Consider the following 25,072-nt stretch of genomic DNA (forward strand, 5'->3'; position numbering starts at 1 on the left):
GGCACGTCACACGAAATTGGAACGTCCCGACTGAAAACGGTCATTAAAATTATCTTGCAATTACGCTTCACGTCCTCGATGTCAGTTTACATCTAGTTTGTTGTACTTGGCCGTTAATTTGGAAGTTTGCCAAGTTACCAATATTTAACTAGTCAGGAAACTTTTATGTAAAATGTCACGAACTGATTGCAAGTCTACAATACTGTAATTAACAGATGAATTAAAAGTGTTTTGTGGGTGATTTGGACGTGGGAATTGGCGTTAATTAAATTGACATTTTCAGGACGGTGTGCAATCATTTACACAAACTTTCATAATTCAGTTTCAGGAATTCCAACGCAACCAAGGCCCAGGGGCCGTCTGTAACTAATAATTAATATTGATGAATTCCGAGTAGATTGAATTAATTCACAAATAGAACAATGACTTGGTTAGATGCTCTGTATTCGGATACAGCGATACAAGACCACATTCGACTAATTGTTGCCCATTAATATGTATGTAAATAAACGTGTTGTAGATATGTTCTCTCCAGCTTTAAATCGTAGAAATAGCCTGATATATTTGATTAATTTTTGATCTGATAATCGGATAAAATCCGCATTGCAGGATGACCCATAAACGAATATACGCGTACATATTCACTATCCCCCTATCTATAAATACATACTGGGTTTGTGTTGTAAATTTTGCCGCACAAGGATGAATAATTACATCCTTTAATACCAGAAGTTATAAAACCGTTTCGGTTCGATTATTCACAGTGAAAATTTTCACGGAAGCGATATTGAATTATCGCAGTCGAATTACTATTTGCAATCGCGATGGGGAAATAATAATTGTGAAAGCGTGAAATACGATTGTTAATTATGGCAGATTATTGAAAATTATTTAAAAAATTTGACATAATTTAACTAGGTTATTCGAATTTCGGCATGTTATTTCGATTTTATGCTCTATCGACATGATTTCATTTTTGTAAATACAGTCAACTACGATAACTCGATGCTAAACAATGCTAAATAATTTGTTCGAATTAATTAAGATATTCAAGTTACCAAAACTTTGAATTATCGAAACGTGACTGTATCTAGTATTTCAATATCACCCTGTGAAGTCAATAAATATAGAGGGAAAATAAATTGTAAAAGTATTCGTCTTCTCTTCTTGTATCAAATGAGAAACAATTTAATTTATTAAAAAAAACATTAAACTTTGAAGACAACTTCTTTTATAGAATCTGATCAACAACAACCTGTAGAAACTATGACAATGTGACAAAAGCATATTATTAGTCAAAATAAATTATACAATGAAAAGAAAGTAATTTAAATAATAGCGAAAATATAGTAGTAATATTAATAATAACGTTACAAAAACCGGTAGTCTATTGAATTTCAAACAGTAAAAGTAATTTAAAATTTATTAAATTATAAAAGTGTTAATTAAGGACACACATAAAACCAGTTTTAAAGTCAATAAAACTAGTAGTGTTTATTATAAAATTGTTATTTATTTATTGAAAACTTCAAGTAATTATAAAAGTAATGAAATTTTATTATATTATAAAAGTATAAATTTTAAGTATACTCATAAAATCACTTCTTAAAGTCAATAAAATACAATAGTTCAGGAATAATTAAAGTTTTTGGACAATTTACACATTTTGTAAATAACTTTTCATTACTTTTTAATACTTATTTAATTGTGTACATACATCAATTTGTACGTAAATAATCAAATTTAATAAAATTAGTTCAAGTAATAATAAATGTAATGAACATTTATTGTTACATTAGAGTTCAGGAGTAATTAATGTTCTTAAACAATTAAAATTCTTTTTACAAATATTTTTTATTTCTTTTTAATACTTTATTTTTGTACATATATACCTAAGATATAATAAACTATCATAATTTTAAACTTTTTTTATTAAATTTAATGTCCTAATTTTAAATTAATTCTTATATTCTTTAAACTTGAACATAAATAATCATATTTATTAAAAAAAGTAATTCATGTAATTATAAAAGTAATAAAAATGTATTGTTACATTATAAAAATGTTAATTTTAAGGACACGCCAGTTTCTAAAGTAAATAAAATATTAGAGTTCAGGAGCAATTAAAGTTTTTGGACAATTAAAATATTTTTTTACAAATAATTTTTAATAATAAGATAATAAAAACAATCATAATTTTAAACTATTTTTTAATTTAATGACGTAATTTTAAATTAATTTTTATATTCTTTAAATTCTACATAAATAATAAAATTTATTAAAAAGTAATTTAAGTTATTATAAATGTCATGAAAATTTAATAGTTACTAGTTTAATTATTAAAGTATCAAATTAAAGGATGCATAAAAATGTTCCTGGAATAACCAGCATACCAAATGAATATAATATTCATAAACGTAATAATAGACATTATGACATTAATTTCTAACTAAAACTGTTTTAGTTTATGAACTTCTCTCTTTATTACGTGCCTGCGAATTATAAAATATTTGTTGAATGCCGCTTTTGAAAACGGTTTACAAGTTTAGCTGTATTAATTACGAAAACATTCCTGAATACGTTGCCAAAGCGAAACCGCCCCACTTGAACGACATGTAAATTCGAGAACACAAATACGGGCAAAATTCATCACGGATTAAAGAGGTCGTTTAGCAAAATTACCACTGCATCTGTGAAAGATGAAAGTTAATAAATCCAATTAGTTATTGTTATCAATTCGTATAAACAACCTGCGCCCGCACCAATCTACGCTACAAAGCTGCACGTATGAATATCAAATAAAGTTTAAGCCGGAGCGCTTTTATCATTGATCCGGAAACTAGAAACTCCGGTAGGTTCGAGTACGGGGTCGCATCCATCAAACGGTGTTAGTTCTCTCTTCCTTTCGGTCCCTCTACGGCTGAGCCTCCTCGGCTTCGTTTTTGCATGTTATGGCGGCCCTGTATCACATTTGGATTAGATTAGGAGTTTCCGTCCTGTGAGGCCGTGTTTAATAGTTTGGATTTCGGTTTGTCACTATGGTAAATCTAGATTACTCTGAGGGTTTGATTAGTAAAGTTTCGAAGTAAAAATTTTAAGGGGAAATAGCTAGAGGAATATTTGAATAGAGTATCTAAACTATTTGGAAAAATATCTCACATGTGATTTTTGTGGATAATATAAACAATGGAATAATTTGTTAGAAAATATATGTAGCACCAAGAACCACTTATTCAATTTTTTCCAGTTTTTGATGAAATATAAGAATTGTGGAAATTTTAAAGTTATCAATTTAAAATATTATTTTTACAATTTTATATAAAACAAATACATAAATTAGAAAAAAACAAAATTATAAATTTGTAATTACTTTTTTTCTTAATTGAATTACATTAACATTAAATTAATTCTGCAGTTATAGATTTGAATTAGATAATTAATGTGCTATTAACATTATTAATTACTTCCAAGTTTTTTAAATTATAATTGAATTAATAAGCGTTTTATAATTTTTACGTACTTTTATATATATTTTATATTCAATAGAAGTATATCCTCTTGAAGAATTTAATTTAACATACTATATTTCTTAATTAATGAGATCAAATCATAAGTGCCTAATTAGAGTAATAATAAACAATAAAATTGTCAAGAATTATATGTACATAAATTGATGATTACAAGTAAGGAAATCTTTAAATATTCGACAAGCAATCATAATTAATTTAATTTGCCTCTTTTTTAAATAAAACCAAGAAATGGAAATGTTATGGAAACACTTTTTATACAATTTTTAATTCTAATTGCTGATGTATGCTATATTTAATTCCTACATTAAAATTTAAAAGTATATCAAATAATAATCGAAATATTTTGAGTCGTTTATTAAATTGTAATGTGTGTTATTAATAAAATAATTATGGAAAAATTTACATTAAAACAGCGAGAAATTTGTTATTTTCAATGGAACACTGTGTATATTTTAGCATAAATTAATTGAATATTGAAAAATGGTAAATTTAGATTACTGAGGGTTCATATTACTAGTCTCGAAGAAAAAATTTTAAAAGAAAATAGGTGGAGGAATTATATTATCTGGAAAATATCTCAAATGTGGTTTTTTGAGAAATATAAACAGTGTAACAAAAACCATTTATTTACTTTTAACAGAATTTTTCACAATTTTTGATGAATTTGGGAATTGTGGGAATTTTATTTATTTAGAGTTGTCAATTTAAATATTATTTTTAGAATCTTCTATAAAACAAATACATAGATTAGAAAATAATATAGGCCAAAAATTAATTAGTTTTTCAAAATGTACATACTTTTAACTAATTTTTAAAGCTTTTCAGATTTTAAATAAACATTCATATTTCTAGAATATTGGACATTTTTTAAAAATAAAATTTTTCACTGGTTTTTTATATGTTTATTTATTTTTGTACATATTTTTAGATAGTTTTAAAATTTTAAAATATAGAAATTTTAAATGATTTGATAATTAATAAGCTTTATTTAATTTACTTTTATCGTAATTATTTATATGCAACTTATTTCTTGAAAACGAGTCATAATTGCCTAATTAAACTAATGACAACCAATAGACAAAACTTAAAATTGTCTTATACATATACAAATTGATGATCCCATCCAGAGAAAACCTTAAATATTCGACAGGCAGACAGTTTTTTAGGTCCAAACAGGATTAGGGTTTTTGCGCAACGACGACCGTATTTTCACGAAAATAACCAATTTATTTGTGATTTCGTCGCATTTCGCGCCGACAGCCCAGATTTCATCTTCAGACCAGGTAATTTAACACAAGCGGGGTCGCACGATCCGGTCGCACAGTAGCTACGACACCTAGACGAAAAAGTAAAAAATGCAAAAACCGAAATTCGAGGTGTCGAGCGAAAACCGAGTGTCTGGGTAATTACGTTTTAAAAGTTTTACGAGTTGACACAATATTCCACTTAACCGGCGGAATATGATAAAGCAATAAGCTTCGGGTGTAATTTAAACTGACGTTGTTTTAAAAATATCGGAGTTCGAGTTTATTAAATTATTTTAAGCGGAGCGTGGAGTCACTTTCTTCATTGCCAAGATAAATGTCGGCCTTATTGGATTTTATTATTGGATTTTTGCATTAAATTGCCACCTTCGTACAACAAAGGACTGGAAGGACTGCATTAAATATGAACCTTTGGAAGCGAAGCTGTATTTTTTATAATATGGAGCATTTACGACTTTATATGGCCAAAAATGAATTCACACGGCTATCATAACCCTAGCGTAGCACCAATAAAGTTTGGTTTCAATAAAGGCATTACTTTTGTACATTTAATAAAGTTTAAATGAAAAAACAATAAAATAAATGGTGTTGATTGTCGAATTTAATATTTGCAAACTCGACTATAAACATATTTCAATCAGTTATTCCACACAAATGCTTTTTATTGTACGTCCTGAAATAAAAACTCGTTAGTTTGATGGCACGCATTAAATACACAATACAGAAATATGGAAAAAATGATACATATTTTTTAGTTGCAAAGTCACTTGGCGTATTTTATGTTCATTTTTTTCAACAATCCCTTTTTCCAATTTTCAATAAATGTGAACTTATGCTACTGAAGGGCGAAAGGTTAAAAACAAGCAAAATATGATTATTAATTTCGAAAAGAGCTGAACCACCTTTTACGACATGAAATGAATTTATGGACCTGTCGTTTAGTGCCTTAATTAGAAAGATATGCTAATATAATCGTCGCGTCTTGCTGTGTTCGCCCTAATAAAGTTATAAAAATGAATTTATTGCGTCACATCGCTGCCGAAATTATGACTTTAATATTAACAAAACTACCTTTGGAGGGACGATTTACGATCAAACGAGGGTAAAGCAACTTCCTTTCGTATAACCAACAAGATCACATTGTGCTCAGACATTTTATATCTATTAACTATTCATCCAAGACAAACAAAAATTTGTCACATAAACCACAACAAACAAACACCGAAACCCTCTTCAAAACGACACACGCTGCTTAACCGAAAAAACGTGTCGCGGCAGAAAATGGGGGAAGGAAGAGTGAAAGTTTATCTCGCTGCGGAGCATCGACGGAATACATCGTTCCTTCGTCAATCACGCCCGACCGCGAATTTCGGTCACGGATCGACCCTCGAATTTGCCGGACTCTTTTTTTTATTATTATTTCGGCCCCTCGCCCCCTCATGCATTATTCAGATGCGCGACTCTCGTCCGCACTTAGCATGCAAATGTCCTTTTAATATGCCCTTTTTTGGTGCACGAATGCGACAATGCGCATTTTTTTTTTTTTTGGATTTCGTGATGATGATACGATTGAACTACCCTTATGGTGATTACATTTTTTGGGAAAAATTAATTTATTTTTTTTTCTTTTAAATTATGTTAGTTTATATATTTATTTTAAAACATTTTTATTAACTCTTTTATGATTATTATTATTGTCAGTTTCAAATATTTTTGAATTATTTAAAAAAAATCTAATTTACATCTAAAAAAATCAATTCATATTTAGAAAATTGTCATGAACCAAAAGTAATTAAAGTTTTGTGATATTGTTAATAAGGAATAAGGAAGAGGAATCGAGATTATTATATTAAAAATAATTTTACTATGTTTTATCATAAGCAATTTTTGAAAATACCTAAAATATGGTTTTTGTGAAGTATTTTGAATTCAATTTGTGTTTAAAAACGTTTTAGTCCATTCTGACACATTTTAAAATGTTTAAATTTTTAATTTTTGAAATCAATTATACTTTGAAAAGTTTTTGCCAGTTTATTTACATGTTTGTATAATTAATTTTCAATTTGCACAATCATGCATATGTGTTAATAAAAGAATTTAAACATTTTATCAAACTTCAATACATTGTTTTGGAAGTTTAGAATTTAGTAGACGTGAACCATCTAATTTAAAATATTTCAGGTCTCAAGAATAGAGAAAATTAATTTTTGATTAAAAAATTACAAAAATGTTAATACAAAAAATTTATAAAAAAAATTAATCCTTCAAAACTTTTTATTAGTTAATTTATATTCTTGTATGAATTTAAAAAGTGCTTGTTATATGAGAATTTTTATCAAACTTTATTTTATGTTAGGTACTGAAAAAAGTAATTTATTTTATATATATATATATATATATATATATTGAGTTAAACGTGGTGTATTCAAATGATGAGTGTTACATACTTCTTTGATTCTCGTCAATGTGGTCAATGGGTTAAAGCTAGAAAACCTAGTTGAACAGTATTTTACTTAACGATTATCTAAGAAGCCAAATGATCAATACGGTATGTCCTGAAGGTAAAAACTAAAATTGATATTTTTTTAGTTAAAATCAAGAAATTTATTTTCTAGGCATTTGTTTGTAGAACGTTGTTGTAATTGTTAATTATGGAAATTTTCTGTACTGAATATTCAACTTTTTCTAGGATAGAACCACGAGAGAAAAGTAGATTTATTTACTAATTTTTATCAAGTTTTATTAAGAGCTTCTAAAAACAATAATACATAATCAAACGCACATATTTCAAAGGCTGTTTGATTTATTATTTAAAATTTGTTCAGCTTCTTCAAGAAGTACTTTCCTTTGATGTCTCGGGGCACGTTCTCACCAAATGTGATTTTTCCGCTTTTCGAACAGGTTCCTGATTGAAAATCAATTAGCGAATCGCATTTTATCGCCTTTATTTTATCGGAATTGATCGATTGGGCGAAAAGTTTTGTAGCCGTTGATTTATCACATTTGGTCTCATCTGTAAAGAAATTAAAAATTAGTTATGAATTAAATTGATTTTCAAAAGTACTTCTAATTACGAAGGAATATTTCTGATTATGAAAAATAAAGTTTTATTTTATCTACAACTTTAGTTGGTTATTGAAAATCTGTTCTTTAATTAAAGTCAGCAATTAACCTAGGGGCTTCGTAACTTCTGTTTATTGATAGTAAAAACAAAATACTTCGAGTAAAGTAGTCGCTTTCATAGGAAATAAAAGACTTAATTAATATTCGAGTATAATGAAGATATTGAAAATTCAGCTTTATTAGTGCACTCAAATGAATTTTTTATTTGTAAAACAAACTTGCAAGTTACTGAAAACGAACTACAAAACCAACAAGAAATTAACGATTCTTGACTGCGGCATAATCCATCAAACAGCGACTTAATTCATTACAAACATCTTACCCTTGATGCACTCCTCGTCATAAACATAAAAGTCGACGTCGCCTAGCGTCTCGTTTTCCTTATCGAACTTGGTGCGAACGACATCGACTAAATTAGCATTTCCCCCTCGCAGAAGCGCCGCGTCCCAATTAATCGAATAATAGGTGGGGTCGAGGGCGGTGATCCTGTTAATTTTCAGCGACGACTCGCGGACACGTTGGGCTGCACCGGCCGCCACTCCCGCACCCGTCAGTACACCCACCAGGTGGACGTTCAGGTACTGCTCGCCGGTTTTGTTGAAGACCGTCGTGATGAAGTCACCCACGTCCGAACAGGCGGTACGCGTCGACGTGGCATCCGCCTGGTTCCAATCGACCACGAATACGTTGTTGATCTGTCTGTCCAAGTATTGGGCTACTAAATCCTGCGATGCATTCGGGTTGTCGTTCTCGTTTATTATAAAAATTAATGGCTGCAAAACGTTGACGGTGTTTTTCTGGATCTCCGAGATTTGTATGTACTTTCCGTTCGGCACGTAGGACGTTACATATTTAAATGTTGGGGGACTCGCGTGGGTTGAACCTGAGGACAAAAACAGAAAAAAAAATTGTTGTTTCTTTGTAAGACGGTTCGCATCTAATAAGAAGGATGCGGGAATACGTTAAAGGGGGTTGAATTATTGCTGGAATCTCATTCAAATCGGACGGGATAAGAATTTAATATTTTTGCATTGCAAATCGTCATTACTTTTGTGTGCGGGCACAGGTTTCAGGTCAAATTTTGTTTGGGATAAATATTAAATTTATTATAAAGGACTGGGGAACGTCGCCCTCCTTTTTATACCACGAAATATTTAAATATTTTCATTTTGTATTAGGGCTATCAAATTTTACATGGTAAAAATAATAAGGTACAAGGTATTTTTTACATTATTTTACATTTATTTGAATTTGTTAAAATGTGAATAAATTGGCGTGTAAGGATGTTCCATTATTGAATCTGGTGTTTGTGTTTATAGAAAATTTAGATAGTGGATATAATGTGTTGTTATTATTCACATCGTTTTAAACATATTTGAAACAAATATTTAGAATATTTGAAACTACATAAATATAAATTCATCATGTTCTGATGTGGAATTTATTTATAGACTGATACTATATTCTAAAAATTGGTGATAACTATGAATGAAATTAGCTTACTTATGTTTATATTGAAAAAAACATTAAACATAAATAAAATTTGACTTATCTGCATTACATAATAAAAGTTATTGTTGATAATTTGTATTAATTACTTTTTATATTATATTTTAAATAATAATACTTTAACTCAAAAATCTCTTAATATACATTTTTAATTATTCAACCACTTAAAAAATATATTACAATATAATTTATTTTTTTGTTACTTATAAATAATAATAATTACTAATAAAAATAAAATAACAATATTGTATTCTTATACGTTTAAAGTATGAATAATAAATATACTGATTTAAAATGCACATTATAAAGAATCATTACAGAATTACACTATATTTTTTCACGATTACAAAACATATTATTAACATTTGTACTTACTTGATACGGCCAATAAAGTGAATAGCACAGAATAGCACACTGTTGACTCTCTCATCGTGAATTTATCACTGATCAGTTCGAACAGTAATTACATGGATTGATGCTGTTACCGCAAATCGGGTCCGAATTAATTGAACAACAAACAAATCTTTAGATAGTCCCTGATAATGTACAAAACAAACAGTCCGCCGCGCCGTTTCGGGGTCATACCTATTTTAATAATCTTGTATCAGTCGTTTTGCGATTTATGGCACCCATTAAAATGTCAATAGTATTTTTTAACAAATGATTTATCTTTGTTTGCATCGAAATATTTCACTCTTGAACCTCTGAGGAGAATAAAATTTTGTATGATGGATACGGTACTTGAACGTGGGGCTGTAAAAAATTCGCGATCCTTTTAAAAGATAGGCTGGTTTTCTAATCTGGTCTACTGATGTAAAAATTGATTGGAAAATGTTACGTAAGTAATCTTTCTAATCAGGAATATTCCACGAGATTAAAAAACAGGTTGCGCAAAAAGATTAGCAGGAAATATAAGTTAGCAAATGGATTAAACTGTCAACAATAAAACAGATGGGTTAAATAAAATTGATGATTTTAAAATTTAAATATAGAATATATTATTGTAAAGAATTATTCAGGAAACTGCATTTGAATAACAAAAAAGTGATTTCGAAATTTTCTATATTGTTGTTAATATTAATTAATTTTCAAGTTTCTAACTACAGTAGTGGTCATTATAATAGCAACTTTTTAAAGTATTAATTATTTTATCAGAAACTCTTTTATTTAATGTAAATTGTTAAAATATTTTTAATTTACTATTGAAACTATACTGGATTATAAATTCATTTATTTATTCATTCTATACAATTACAATTTTTCTGAATTGAGGTGGAAATAAATACAGCAACTTTAATTTTAAAAGGATTTTTAATTATTAAATCTGTATTATTTGCGATCTTTGGTCAAAATTTTAATTAGAAACCAGGGCGTTTTTTGTATGCCTGTAAACCCCCATCCACTAACCATCTTCTTCTTGAATTACCTGTATTGTATCGGATTGTTATCGGATTAACCGGTTACCGATTTTCTTTCAAGTTTTTCAAAATCAGACCAATTTTTTCGCTAGTTTCTCTAGAATTTTCAATAATTGTGAAATTACTGACTTATTTAGCTATGGCCTCTTAGCTATTTATTTTACAGTTTCACTTCAATCAATAAGTAAATGATTATAATAAACTGCTATTAAATAATAGATTTAAATAGATAAATAATAATAATAACCATAAAGTTAAAGGTTGCTTTATTTTTGTCTATTTAAAAATATATGTACAATTCAACAATAAAAGAAAACATTATAGGTACTGGCATCTAATTCAAGTAGTTCCAGCCCACATTTTTAATATATTTTAATAAGTTGCTATAATTATGGCCACTACTATTTGTTTCAGAACATAAAAAAATAAATTATTTCAATCTACTTCAAGAAAAAAATGGGTGTTGAAATTTACTTAATTGTAAGGGGTTTAACAGTCTATTATAAAATGTTTTTTTGGATTATTTGTAATAATAACAACTTAATTTGTAAAAGCGGTAACACAAAACAATTTTAATTTAACGCCTTTAAACGCCACATTAACAATTGTAAGACGAAACGACGTGTACTAACGGACTCCCAACGTACCCTTTAAAATCAAATTAAAATTAATTAAATCGTGTTTTCCACTTCTACTGTCTCAAGTATCGAGTACATTTGTTGAAATGAACTTGCCAACAATTTAAATTAACACAAATCCTTTCCAACAATTGTAAAGTATTTCTTGGCATGAGACGTCTTGTTATTGATCTGATTGATTTTGCTGCAGCCCAGTTAACACACGCACACTTTTTTGTTTGTTATTCACCGTACGTTCCTCCAACTATATTTCTTTATGTCGGGAATCGTTTCGGATCCCGTAGGTCGGTCATCATCAATCAATGGTCGCGGGATGCGGCGGACGTGCCTCGTTGTCTAATGAACGCGAAACTGGCCCGGACGTCGGATTTTTCGCCCTCCGACAGGTATACTTCACCACATCCCTCCGGACTATGACGTGGATAATCCGAACTGACCTCCTGTTTATTAGAGCCTTCGATTTTCCTAAAACGTATCGGTTTTATTTCTGGCACGCGGGAATTTCGGTTTTTATTGGTTTGTTACGTTCGGCTGTTGTAAAATTCGTGATGTGGAAACTTCGCAAAAGTTGCTTCTGTCTATATAAGTTTATAGTTATATAAAATAAAATTTCTTACTATAGTACAATAAATATTTTATTTAACCTATATTTTTAGGTTTAGGTATATAAAAAAATAAAAACAAAAAGAAGGTACTTCGAGGAATTCACCAAATTTAACTGTGATCCTTGTTCACAGGTCACGGCATCCTGACGCTGGACGTGCCGTCGGACACAAGCGGGGGCTGCGTGCTCCAGACGTTGATAAACTGCACCGGCACCGACACGGCGACTTGCAACCTCGGGACCGCGTCCCAGATGCGGCTCGTCGGACCAGTCCGGGACGTCATCATACGGCCGGCCAAGCACGCCTACCGTCCCGGAGAGACCGGTAAGTTTTTCTGTTATTCATCCACTCGCAGCAATTACAAATACCGCCCGTCCTTGAGGAAAAAGTACGGAACGAGTTCGAGTACGTCGGAAGTCTCGAAATGTGCCCGGGTACCTTTTTCCTGCTGTTCGAGCGGAATGAAACTTCCGACAAAACACCGGTCAACATTCGAAAACCGGCTTAAAGCAAACAAGAAAAGTTTTCTACGCTGCTCCGGGTTTATTTACAGCGACCACAAAGTATAACTGAATCCAGCTCTAACAATTTAATAAATTTAAATCTTTTTCTTTTGGTGCTCTTTCTAAAATACTAACGAGTTTTGATTCATTGGACTTGTAACTTCCGAAAGTGGGTCGATGTACGGACAGAAATTTCAGTCCGGTAAGCAGGGAAACAAGAAAACTCGTCGAGAAAAATGTTTAGTCGGCCAAATAACGACGTTTCCGGCGGTCTCGGAACGTCCGTCTGTAATTCGCAGTTATTTGCACTAATTGCGTTTGCCTAGACGGAAGGGCAAATTGGCAGGGAGAAAATTTCCTGGATTTATTTATGGTAATTTGTTTGGCTCGGAATTAATAGAATTATGAACAATGCTTTTTATGAAATAGTATTTTATGAATTCTTAATTTCAATATTCAATATTTTTCATTCTATAAAATCTAAATTCTCAAAATTTCAATTGTCATATATTTTCAACGTAATTATCGTACCATTCGATAGACTTAATTCAATGGTTTTCTCTCAGATGTTGCTTTTTAAACTCCTCTATTTGTACTAAAAAAATAACATTTTATTAGCAACATAAACATGAAAAGTAAATATTTTAGTACCATACTCTTATTTGAATCTTCTGCTTCCAAGTCAAGATTACCTTCAATTTTATCTTCTACCTCCAATTTAACATGTATGTGTACTTAATATTAGGGCAATATCAGGCTTTGGAACTAGGCTAGGTATTTACAGTATGGACAAGACAAGACACATATTTCGTTAAATATCAAAGCCTTGTATGTGTAAAAACACGAGTGGAAACTACCATGATGTTTTTCGATTGGTATGAATTGAAGAGAAAATGGATCCCTGTATTTTGGCAAATCTTATGCTGCCCTTTGCGGAAAATAGTTTGCCAATTGTTTGAAAGTTTCAATAATATATAAATAAATACAAAATAACATTCAGACCTATAAAGAGCGAATTGTTATTAAACAAAATGATTATACTATTAAATAAATGAAGTATTTCCTTCTAAATGTATAGTTATATTTGACCACCAACTATGAAAAATTAGCTCCTAGATACCTTTAAAAAATGCTCTCCAACGAATTATAAAATTTAGAAGTAAAGGAGAAATTTATCTTAATTTCTTCAAACTTTGACCTCCGATATCCTTTAAACGGTAAGAGTTATGAAACAATTGTAAGATACCTCTTTTGTAGAGCTTTCAAATTTCTACAAAAAACTTAAATAAGTTTAGTATGACTTATGACGAGATATGGGACTGAAGAAAGAAAGGGAACCTGAGATGAGGAGAACATTTTTTTAAAGATGTCAAGGACCTAATCTTTGCAGTGTTAAAGTTAAAAAAGTTGTTTCTGTTCGATATAAAAAATATACAAATAAATCTAATGAAATACAATAATAATTTATTCCATAAGTATGTACATTACCACATTGACTAGCCCATAAATTTAAAAATAAATAAATTGTTAAAAAGATCTGTAAAAAAAATATATTCCAATCTACAAATATTTTTTTACTCCAGTGACAAAATTTATCTAAATTATGAAAGGAATGAAAATAGGAAGGGAAAATGATTAAATAACATCGAAATTTTAGTCTTTTAATTTTTAATTTAACTTTTATACGATTTAATTGGAGAAAATAACCTGTATAAAATTATTCGTATGTTCAAATTGTCTTTCTACTTATTGATGAACAGTTTCTAAAACTAAACTATAATATTTAGACCACCACTATATATACCACCTCGACATATTCTAAATATTAATTTAAAATATTTAAAAAAATGACATATTCTAAATTGTGATTTTAGAACTTCAAAATGCAAATCATTCTGAAAAAGCTAATTATTTATAAATTATAGATTGTATTGAAATTTAAAATACATCGATGGTTATAGCACAAATGTGATTTCGAAATATATTTATTTTGAACTCGAGCTCGATAAATTGCAGTGGAGAAAAACGATCAGAAACAGCGGTATCGTTAAAAGGTTATCCAATAAACGTATGTCTTTGTTACAGTCTCGTTTTGGGTGTTGGCGCTGGACCATGATCTGCAGATAGCCGAGAATTCAATAGGAAGTATCAGCATCAAGGATCCCGCAGGGACGAAAGTTGCGATTTGGGATCAAGTTCCTCTCGATGAAGGTATAACAATGATTAATAGTAACCGGCATCCGCCTCCGAATATTATTATCCGAAAGACCCATATTTCCAACACCCCACGTAATTGACTACTTACCTTGCCTGCATGTTTCCATAACTTTTCCGATGTGAATTATGTTTTTCGTTGTGTCTATTTGTGAATCGATAAAATCTACATGTACCGAGCCGGAATTCGACACAGGAAAAATGTTTTATTTATAGTTTTGTAGCGATTGTGTTCGATACGGTCTCGTTTGTACGGTGCAACGCGCAAAAATATGCCACAATCATACGAAATTACGGTCGGTTTTAAATTTCAAATGAAAAATCATTGATTTCACACGCCGACTTATGCCTGAAACTAGATTTATTTGCGCCGTTATTGAAATCTGCAATAACTTATTTGCCGTTTTACCGATTTCATTCAAAATAAATCATAATTTTTTACTATTTTTATAAAATATGCTCTGTACATTGAAATTATAATAAAGTCACAACTGTTGTCGTATCAGAATAATGAAAATTATATTATGTACAGGACCAAAATTGGTTATATTTGTTTATTAAGAGTAGTTCCGGAGAAAAAAGAGAAAAACATTACTGAAATCAGTTTGTGTTAACTCTGTCACTTTGTACAACATATTTTTACATATATTCTAATATTTCTTAACATAAATAATTTATGATATAGTTATGATACACTTGGAACTTATTTTCACCAGTTTATTCTTTAAGGAAATTTATTTCTTTGAATTCTTAACGATGGTTATTACAATAAAGAATTGAAAAATACAAATAAGTTCGAAAAAATAAAACCAACTGGGTACTTTGAATGTCTCAAAATAATCCAACTTTTTCGTCAACGAAACTTAAGTAAACCTTGAGGAAATGGGACTTTCTGCAATTAGTTCAAAGACTGTAAGTAGATGATTAGCAGATGGGGGCTCGTGTGATGCCTACTCAAGATGTGAATGCAATTTTGAATTGCCTAGAATCACATTCACTGAACCAGAGAACAGTGAGGACGTATAGTTTTTAGTGGCGAATATAAGTTTACTTTATTAAAAAATGATTATTCTTTTTATGTACAAAAATTCACAAAAAGTTTCTTCATTTATTGAAGAAATGATGCTCTTAATAAATGTGTTTCAACGTGAAAGAAACACAAACTGTGACGAATTAATTAAAAGACATCGAAGTTTTGTCTTAGCCATCCATTGAGCAGGCATCAACCCTAGAATCAAATAAACATAAGATATCACCTTATATTCAAATTCGACATAAAAGTTTTTTAAATTTAAATAAGCTCATCACAGCAATTCAAGAAGCTTGGAGGAATATAGTCGTATATTAGGAAAATGATCGAGAGGAGATTATAAAACAAAAAAGATATTACGCAAAGAATTAATGTTAAATTAATTAATACAAATTTAATCATTAAAATTTTCTTTCAAAATTAAAGTTCAAAAAATATGTAACTGTTTATAGAATAAGAATAGTATATAGTAACAATAGTAATTAATTATAAAATATATTATACTTTTTTGTAGTTATTTCAAATTTTGTTATAATTATAATATATAAATTCATTCATCGACATATTTTAAAAATTAGAGTTAAGATGAATTTTGCAACACTGTATACATTAACGCAAACAAAAGATCTGTAGTTAATAAAAGTATTATTTTATTGATGACAACATTGAAAAGAATGTAATAAAGCCGTCAAAAACTTGTGCAAAACATGCTGACATCCAGAATAAATAACCTCTCTTATTAACAAGAAGTGATAATTAATAAGTGTCACTTAAGGGTAACAAGTAAAATATTGAGAGGTTGTAGCAATTTCTCCACTTTAATTAATTGTTCTCTTAAGAAAAATCCTGTTAATTTGAAATTAGTTTGGAGACGAACTAGATCATTAATAAATACCAGAACAGAACCTGTCTTGGAGACAAAAGCTTTTAAAGTACACTCGAACGAGCCCTACTGTATTTCGGAAGTCGAGTTTTAATAATAAAGTATCTGGGGGTTTATAATTTTACAAGCCGGTCCGAACGAAATACTTCATTAATTTCTCCGTGTTGTTGTTTTTCGTCAAGTTGTTTTATTGGACCACCGAATACGAAATGCTTCGTCCAAGAAATTAATATTCATCAAACGCTACCCGAAATAACTCCAGTTTTTGTTGCATTTCACTGCAGATAAGCAGATAAAAGTTTCCATTTCCGCTCGTATCGGTTCTCAATAGACACTGCGCATCGGAAACGTTTCATTTATGTACACGTATCTGGCATGTTGTTTTTGTTGCAGGCGTGAAAGCTTTCACGCTCGCATTGTCTGAGAACGTTCGATCGGGCCGTTGGCTCGTACACGTCGAGGTGGAATCGGCCGAGTTCTCTACGCCGATTGAGATCGCGCCCGGCGTCGGAAACGGACTTCCGGACGTTGCCGTCGCCGAGGAGCACTACGTGGAGCTGCGCTTCGGCAGGGAGATGCGAAGGCGGTACAAGCCCGGCCTGCCCTTCACCGGCAAGGTAAATCCAACCACTTTTCCGTCCTTGTTTCGGGATGCATTTATTCAAACTTCAAATTTATTCCAACCTGATAGAAAACACATGGGATTTAGAATTTCTGACTAATGAAAATTAAATTATTAAAAAATATGCTGTATCTATTAATTTTGAAATAAAATGAAACATTTTCCCAATTTACAAAAAAATTATATATATATATATATATATATATATATATATATATATATATATATTTATTCTGATAATTGAAGAACGACAAATCAATCTTAATATTAAAAATACAAATTAGTAAAATAAAGCAAATTTTCAATATTTTCTACCAATAATAATAAAAAATACTCTTTATTTCGAGGTGAAATTACCTATACCTAAAAGCTTTTTAAAACTGCTTGCAATCCAATTTGCAATATAAAATATATTGATTACTGCTATAATAAAACTAAATGAAATTTTTCCAATTTCCTGTAAACATTTTTTTATATAGTAACTGTATTGTTTTGCAGAAAATATATAATATATAATAATAAACGTTATAATTTATATCAACCCTCAAATATTAAAAATACAATTTAACAAAATAATAAAGTGAATTCAACTTTTTTTGGAATAATAATAAAAAGTCCAGCCACTTTTCAATCTTTGTTATAAGTGTACTTTTGTGCATATTTTCAGACCTAACAACTTTTTGAAACTGCTTCAAATCTCGTGTTTAATTGTCTGTTCAATAATTAATTAAATTTTAAATATTTGAAAATTATAATTATATCTAGTACTTCTATAATTAGTTTGTCCCAAGTTACCGTAAAAATTGTAGATTCCTTTATAGAGTTGTACTTTTTTTAAAATAAAAATTATAATATGGAATACGATAAATAATAAAATAATAAAACAATTTTCGACATTTTTCTCAATAATATTGAAACAATTCAAATACTTTTCTACCTTTGTAAAATTTGCAGCATGAAATAAAACAAAAACTATAATTTAAAGCAACTCTCAAATAATAAAAAATATAATAATATAACAAAAAATCATAAAGTAAGTTTTCGAATTTTTTTAGGATAATAATAAAAAATTCACTTTTATTTCGAAGAACATTAATACTGTTATAATAAAATGAAATTAAATTTTCCCAAAGTACAGTAAAAATTATATATTTATTTATAGGGTTGTACTCTCGTTATAAATACTAATTACTATATGGAATATGATAAATAATTTATACCAACACTCAAATATTAAAAATACAATTAAACAATTTTTTTTTGGAATAATAATCAAAAAATTATCTTTTTTCGAAGAGGATTTGTATGTACATTTTCAAACCTAAAAGCTTTTAAGAAATGCTGAACTAATTTCAAATTTTAAATTTTTACGGTAAACATTGTTCTGTTGTTATTGTATAAACATTAATTCATATGGAATATGATAAATGAACCCCGCAGTTATTAGAAATACAATTTAACAAAATAATAAAGTGAATTTTCAACTTTTCCGTCTTTGTTTCGAAGTGTACTTTTGTGCATATTTTTATACCTAAAAGCTTTCTGAAACTGCTTCAAATCTCGTGTGTAATTTTCAGTTTTCCAATTAATGAAATTTTAAATATTTAAACAGTTAAACATTAACTATTACCTCTATAATGAACTGAAATGCATTTTTTGCTCCAAGTTACCGTAAAATTTTAAATCCCTTTATTTAGTTTATAATTAAAAAATATAATACGGAATATGACGTCATAATTTAAACCACCCCCCCAATATTAAAAATACAAATTAATAAAATAGTAAAGAAATTTTCATTTTTCCCAATAATAACGAAAATAATCCAGCTACTTTTCCACACTGTACGAAAATACTTAAAATCTCATACGTGATATGTTGGTTTTTTAATTAATGAAATTGTTACAATTTCCAGTAAGAATTGTATATTCTCTATAGAGTTTAGTGTTTTTATTAATAAAAAGAACAATGTGGAATACGATAATGTAATATAATTTAAAATATCCCAAAACACAAGTTAATGAAACAACAAAATACATTTTCAACATCTTTCATAAATAATAATCAAAATCCAGCTACTTTTCCATCTTTATTCATTATATTCCAACAAATATATAATAATTAATTAATAATAAATGTAATCTCCTGCATAAGTTACAATATTACAATAACAGAACTTTTAACCAATAAAGAAATAAGCCATGTCAAGCTCCTTCAAATTTTGGGACTGGTGGTATCGAGTGTAAGAGATTTGTAGTCAAGTAGATTGTTGTCTGGTGAACGCGGAGGCCACTGCAGTAAGTCCATTATTGTGCAGTACCAAATTTCAAACGACGAAGTCGAGCATTGACATCCACAAAAACGAAAAATGGTTCACATTCTTGAGCAAACGGATTAAATAATTGGTTGAATAACCATGTAGTTATATCGAAAGAAATTCCACTACACACTAGTGGAATGTCCAAATATGGCTATTCAAATGATATAATGTACTTAGAACAAACATTTCGTCGTTGGGCTGCAGTCCATAGACGGTGATCATTGGTCCATGTTCTGCGGATAATCCGATGGTCTCTGTTTGACGAAGACGTGTACACGATGCCTATATGTAGATAATGTCTGATTTCGTCTTGCAGGAATAATTACAAAATGGTCGTTCTGGCCTTAGTTCATTGTCCATCACCACCATATCGTATTACCTGTATGCCAATAAGGTTCAAATCTGTCAAATGTTTTTTGTAAATAAAAATTTTACAAAAAATAAATTGTTATTTATTTTTCTATCAATTATTATTATTAGGGTAACATATATTTAAAATACTGACCGTCTAGAGTTGCAAATATTTGAATAGCAATACTGCCCAAAACAACATAATGTGAATACTTTTAAATCAAATCTATTTAGTTCAGAAATTTCAAATTATCCCCTTCAAAAGAGACTTATATATGGATTAGTTTTGTAAAAAAAAAATAAAGCAACAATTTCCAATTTGTAATAAAATTTGTATGTTCTTTTTTACCATTTTACTATTTTTTTAAATAAAAAATTTAAACTACAAATGATTATTTTATTCAAAGAAATTTTGAACAATTTGAGTTAAATAAATATTAGATATTTGTCACAATGAAATTTTCTTCAAGAATGAACATTTCGAGTACATTTGCAACCCATATTGCTTTTGACCCGAAACAAATTTTCTCAGCTCCGGTGTGCATAACCCGGAGGACTTGAACGTTGCATTTGTGCACGGTGAAATTCCAATATAATATATTTTTCAATATTCAGTTCGAATACATCCAATTTGCTGCGCACCGTATTCAAGGAATCCGATATTGATGCATTTATGTAATATATACCTGTGTTGTTGTAGGTATTGGTGGAGTACCACAGAAATCGATAATAATTCGACCTGATTTCAAAATTCCCAAATTAAACTTTGAAGTGATCGAATGGCATCGGTAATAACGGCGATCTCTGTTGCAGGTGGAGGCGATGAGCACCGAGAAATCGGTGAGGGTCCGCGTCAAAGTTTACGACAACACCACTTCAATCTACAGCCAGGATATTGAAATTTCAAATGGAGAAGGCACTTTTGTCGTTCCCGCCATTCTAGCCGACAGCGATATTATTGCACTCCAGGTAAACAACAATTACCGTTGTCTATGAAAACAATAACGTTTCGGGATTCAATATAAACCCGGCATTTCGTTCGTGGATGCGGCGCACCGCTCATTGTTCGGACCCGGTTTTGCGAGTCGAGTCGATTTTAATTTGTTTGCGTCGCTGTGCAATATTTAAACTAGCTTTGTGCACGATGGATTATGACATAAAAGTGCGGCTTTCGATATTGTACTCGGAAAACTTTATGTGACGGCGGGAACCGATCGGCACAACGGCGCGACCTTTTCGCAGGAAATGTTACAGTGTATTGTTCCAAAAAGTTAACGCACCACCTATAATTTTATATTTTTTTTTAAGTAAAGAGTATATTGTTTGAAACACCCTTGTAGGTACACTATCACTCATATGTAAAGAAACTTTAGAAATTTTCATTTGTCTTGATAAAAGTGTATGTTTATATATTATATTATTGTCAGTTATGAATAACTGACTAACTAACATCAATATAATTGTTTATTAGTGGATTTAGTTATGTATTTATTAATATATGAAAAATATGCAAGGGTCAAAAGTAGAGCAATATTAAAATATAACAACTTTACGTACATTTAGCCTACTTTTATTTAGTATCTAGTAGCATATCTATTATTTTTAATAGCTTTTAAACACCTTTTTGTCATTGATTTTGGTAGCTTTTCAGTATAATCGTTCGAAATTTCTTTCGGGTGATTTTGAACTTTTTCGTAGAGTTTTTTCATATTTGACAGTCTTTTTGTAGGGATTTTCCGATCAGTTTCTTCATTGGATTGAGCTCTGGGTTTTGTACTGGTCAAAGCATGACACGTACTCTTTGAGAAGCAAACCATTCTTTAACTAACTTAGACGTATGTTTCGGATCGTTGTCGTACTGGAAGGTTCACCTTAAACTGATGTTACGTTTGTCAAATGGAAGCATATGATTCTAGATAACAAGACGATCCATTATACCGTCTAACTTAAGCAGTGGGCCCGTGCCAAACCCAGAAAATCTTACCAAACCATAACGTTTCCTCCACCATGCTTCACAGTGGCTTTAGTGTACTTGGGATTATATTTTTCATTAATTCGTCCTCTCACCTATGAAATACCATCAAATTCGAGTAAATGGAGCCCACTTTCATCGGAAAACAAAACTGTTTTCCATTGCCCATCTGTCCAATTCACATGTTCTCTTGCAAATAGTAGTTTCGCTGCTCTATAGTTTGCAGAAATAAAGGGTTTCTTTGTTGGTTTTCTACCATAGAGACCAGCTCTTTTTAGTCTTCGTTTTATGGTACTCACCAACATACTGAGTTCGTTTATTTTTTGATTTATGCGGGATGCGCTGATAAAAGTGTCGCGAACAATAAGCGTTTTTGTTTTCCTGTCCACAGCTCTGTTATTCTTGCGTTTTCTACCGGTTTTGGGAACTCCTTTCAGTGTATTCCTTCTGTTAAAATTGAAAATCGTCCTTGAAATGATCGATTTGTTTAAATTTAAATCTACTGCAATTTTACTCTGTTTTTCACCATTTCGGAACTTCTCTAAAATTTGTTGTTTAATTTGTATCGTTAAATGAACATTTCTAGACATTTTTAGCTTTAAAGAACGATGTCGGGCACAGAAATAAATTATAAAATCAATTGTATTGAATATAGAGTTTGGTTGCTTTACTTATGCTTACCTGCCCGAAATAAAATGTTGTATAAAAACTACGAAAATAAAGATATCCCTATATAAATAGAGGTATGAAATGTTTAGACACTTATTAATTATAAAATTAATTTAAATTAAAAAGAATTGTTCTTTTAATAAAATGATTATCTTTTTTAATTTGTTGCTCTACATATGAGCAGATTTTGGTAAATTAATACAACAGGCTTAACTATCGTCGTAGTGCGCCGTTTCGTTAGAATTCTTTTATCATCCCCATTTTTTTTTAATTTTCGCTAATTGTGATGAATGTGCCTAAGAGATTGTTTTAATGGAGATGCCGCAGAATAGCCTAAAGGTTTAGCATAATATATCTAATACATCCATTCTCCGGATGTTACAACGGTACATGAACATTGGTGACATACTAAAAGACCAGATCAGGGTATAATTCGTGCTACAACTCCTGTTAAAGATAGATAATATAGAAGATAATTTACAACCCCGTGTTCCTGCTCGAGGCCCGACGCTTAAGAGCACGTTAATTGGACGACTATTTACAGTCCATGTTGTCCAAAATTATCTTCCTGATATTGGAATTAATAGTCAGCTTGTAGCCCAGACCTTAACCTACTAGAAATATCGGTGGCATTCTCGGGAGACGTTTAAGGGACCATCCTTACCGGAGGTTGTGGAGCGACTTCTACAGGAGATTTGAAAGAATTTGGACTAAAATGAAATTTGAACACAGATTTTGTGTAACAGAAGATAAGAGGATGTTCTTAGTAGGAGTGGTGGAAATACCCCATATTAAGTTCAAATTTTATTATTTTTTATAATTTTTTATTATTTTTTATAAACATCAAATTAACAATTAACAATTATAAATAAAAACCTATTTTTAAATAAAAATTTGGAGAAACGCTCGTCTCCATCTCGATAGAAATAAATACACCGGTTCGGTTGTGCACCCTGCCGGAAAAAATTTATTCGAAGTATCTTAAGCGCACTTAACCGGAGTTCGGGCTTCGCTAAAAATATCTCCCCGGTTCCGTCCGATAGTTTCCCATGATGATTGTCTCTTACCGGCATATATTCCGCATCCCCTTTCTCGTATCAATTTACATATGGTTGACTTTAGTTTTATCTTTCGTGCACGTGCGAAATACACCCAATAAATTTATGGCAGTCTTTTGTAACCGGCAAAATAAATTGTATGCCGATACGTCGGTGGCGGCGATACGATACGCCGCTGCCGCCCGTATTAATACATCAAAGTGACGGGCCGGTGATCAATAACGGTCCGGTTATAAGTTACGTTTTCTCACCCGGCATGACGACTTATTGGACGCTATTAATTTTGCACCGTATCATTTTTCTAATTACCGGAAAAATGGCTTAGGTAAACAATTTTGGCACTGACAACTGTATACCTTTCGGCCAATGGGCAAACACGTCAATTCAATAGAAGAAGAATTGGATAATTTAATTTTCCGTTGTTAGCCAATTTTCTAAAAAATTGTTTTAATGAATTTATAAGAAAATAATATTTAAAAAATAAATAAATAATTAAATAAACTTCTTTCTATTAATTTTTCTCTTCAATTTATATATATATATATATATATATATATATATATATATATATATATATATATATATATATATATATATATATTATAATTATAATTATTTATTATTTCCCAATTTGTGGATTTTTTTAGATTGATTCTTCATTATTTCATTTTTTATATATTTTTTTAGCAAAATCTTAAAAACTTTAATTGATGATTTTCTTAAATAAAATTTCAAATTTTAATTTAAATTTATATTATTTTTGATTTGAAATTTATGGTTTATGTAATTTTTATTTAATTTTCCAACATTATTAATTTTTTAATATCTCTATTTATTATTACTCATATTAATTTATTTATTTATATTGTTAATATTTATTTATTTATTTTTTTATTTTATTTTTATAAACAATTTCGTCATTTTTTTTTTAATTTTTAGTTTTTTAGATAGAATTTTTCATTATTTATTTCATTTTTTATATTTAATTTTGTCATAAAATTAAGGTAAATTTTTTATGTTTTTCTGGCACAATCTTAATAATTTTCTTAAATAAAATTTCGTATCAAGTATTTAAATAATATTATTTTTAATTTGAAACTTTTTTTACTTTTTTTATAATCTTCCAACATATCTAATTTTATTATTATTAATATTATTTTTTCTGCATATTTTATTTTTATTAATAATTTTATTTTTTTTAATTTTTAATTTTTTTAGATTAATTCTTTCATTATTTATTTCATTTAGTTCATTTGTATGCTTTAATTTTGTTATATTTTTATATATTTTTCAGTAAATTCTTAATAATTTCAAGTAGAATTATATGATTTTCTTTATAATAATATAATTTCACATTTCAAATTT

The 25,072-nt window shown here is 29.6% G+C and overlaps 2 protein-coding genes across 2 annotated transcripts in view; one reads left to right on the plus strand and one right to left on the minus strand.

Moving 5' to 3' along the window:
* The window catches only part of LOC109599705 (C3 and PZP-like alpha-2-macroglobulin domain-containing protein 8), a 148,314-nt gene that overhangs the window by 65,919 nt on the left and 57,323 nt on the right, over positions 1 to 25,072 (plus strand). Inside the window, exons 4-7 of the mRNA XM_049964454.1 lie at positions 12,221 to 12,412; positions 14,677 to 14,802; positions 17,112 to 17,335; positions 20,822 to 20,977. Of these exons, the coding sequence (XP_049820411.1) occupies positions 12,221 to 12,412; positions 14,677 to 14,802; positions 17,112 to 17,335; positions 20,822 to 20,977 (698 nt within the window). The remainder of the gene's footprint in view (positions 1 to 12,220; positions 12,413 to 14,676; positions 14,803 to 17,111; positions 17,336 to 20,821; positions 20,978 to 25,072) is intronic.
* Positions 7,543 to 9,943, minus strand: LOC126264859 (uncharacterized). Its single transcript, XM_049964456.1, has 3 exons — positions 9,803 to 9,943; positions 8,241 to 8,801; positions 7,543 to 7,808 (listed from the first exon to the last, which is right to left on the minus strand). Exons 1-3 carry the CDS (start codon positions 9,855 to 9,857, stop codon positions 7,606 to 7,608), a joined length of 819 nt encoding a protein of 272 aa, XP_049820413.1. The 5' UTR covers positions 9,858 to 9,943; the 3' UTR covers positions 7,543 to 7,605.

The sequence above is a fragment of the Aethina tumida genome, chromosome 3, assembly GCF_024364675.1.
Source record: "Aethina tumida isolate Nest 87 chromosome 3, icAetTumi1.1, whole genome shotgun sequence".
Lineage (NCBI taxonomy): Eukaryota > Metazoa > Arthropoda > Insecta > Coleoptera > Nitidulidae > Aethina > Aethina tumida.

What these genes read in the sequence shown, in the direction of transcription:
- LOC126264859 (XM_049964456.1), bottom strand. Translation starts at nt 9,857, where the DNA reads ATGAGAGAGTCAACAGTGTGCTATTCTGTGCTATTCACTTTATTGGCC. An exon ending in CACTTTATTGGCCGTATCAA is followed by an intron (nt 8,802 to 9,802) that starts GTAAGTACAAAT and finishes TTTTGTCCTCAG; the next exon opens with GTTCAACCCACGCGAGTCCC. An exon ending in TGACGAGGAGTGCATCAAGG is followed by an intron (nt 7,809 to 8,240) that starts GTAAGATGTTTG and finishes ATTTCTTTACAG; the next exon opens with ATGAGACCAAATGTGATAAA.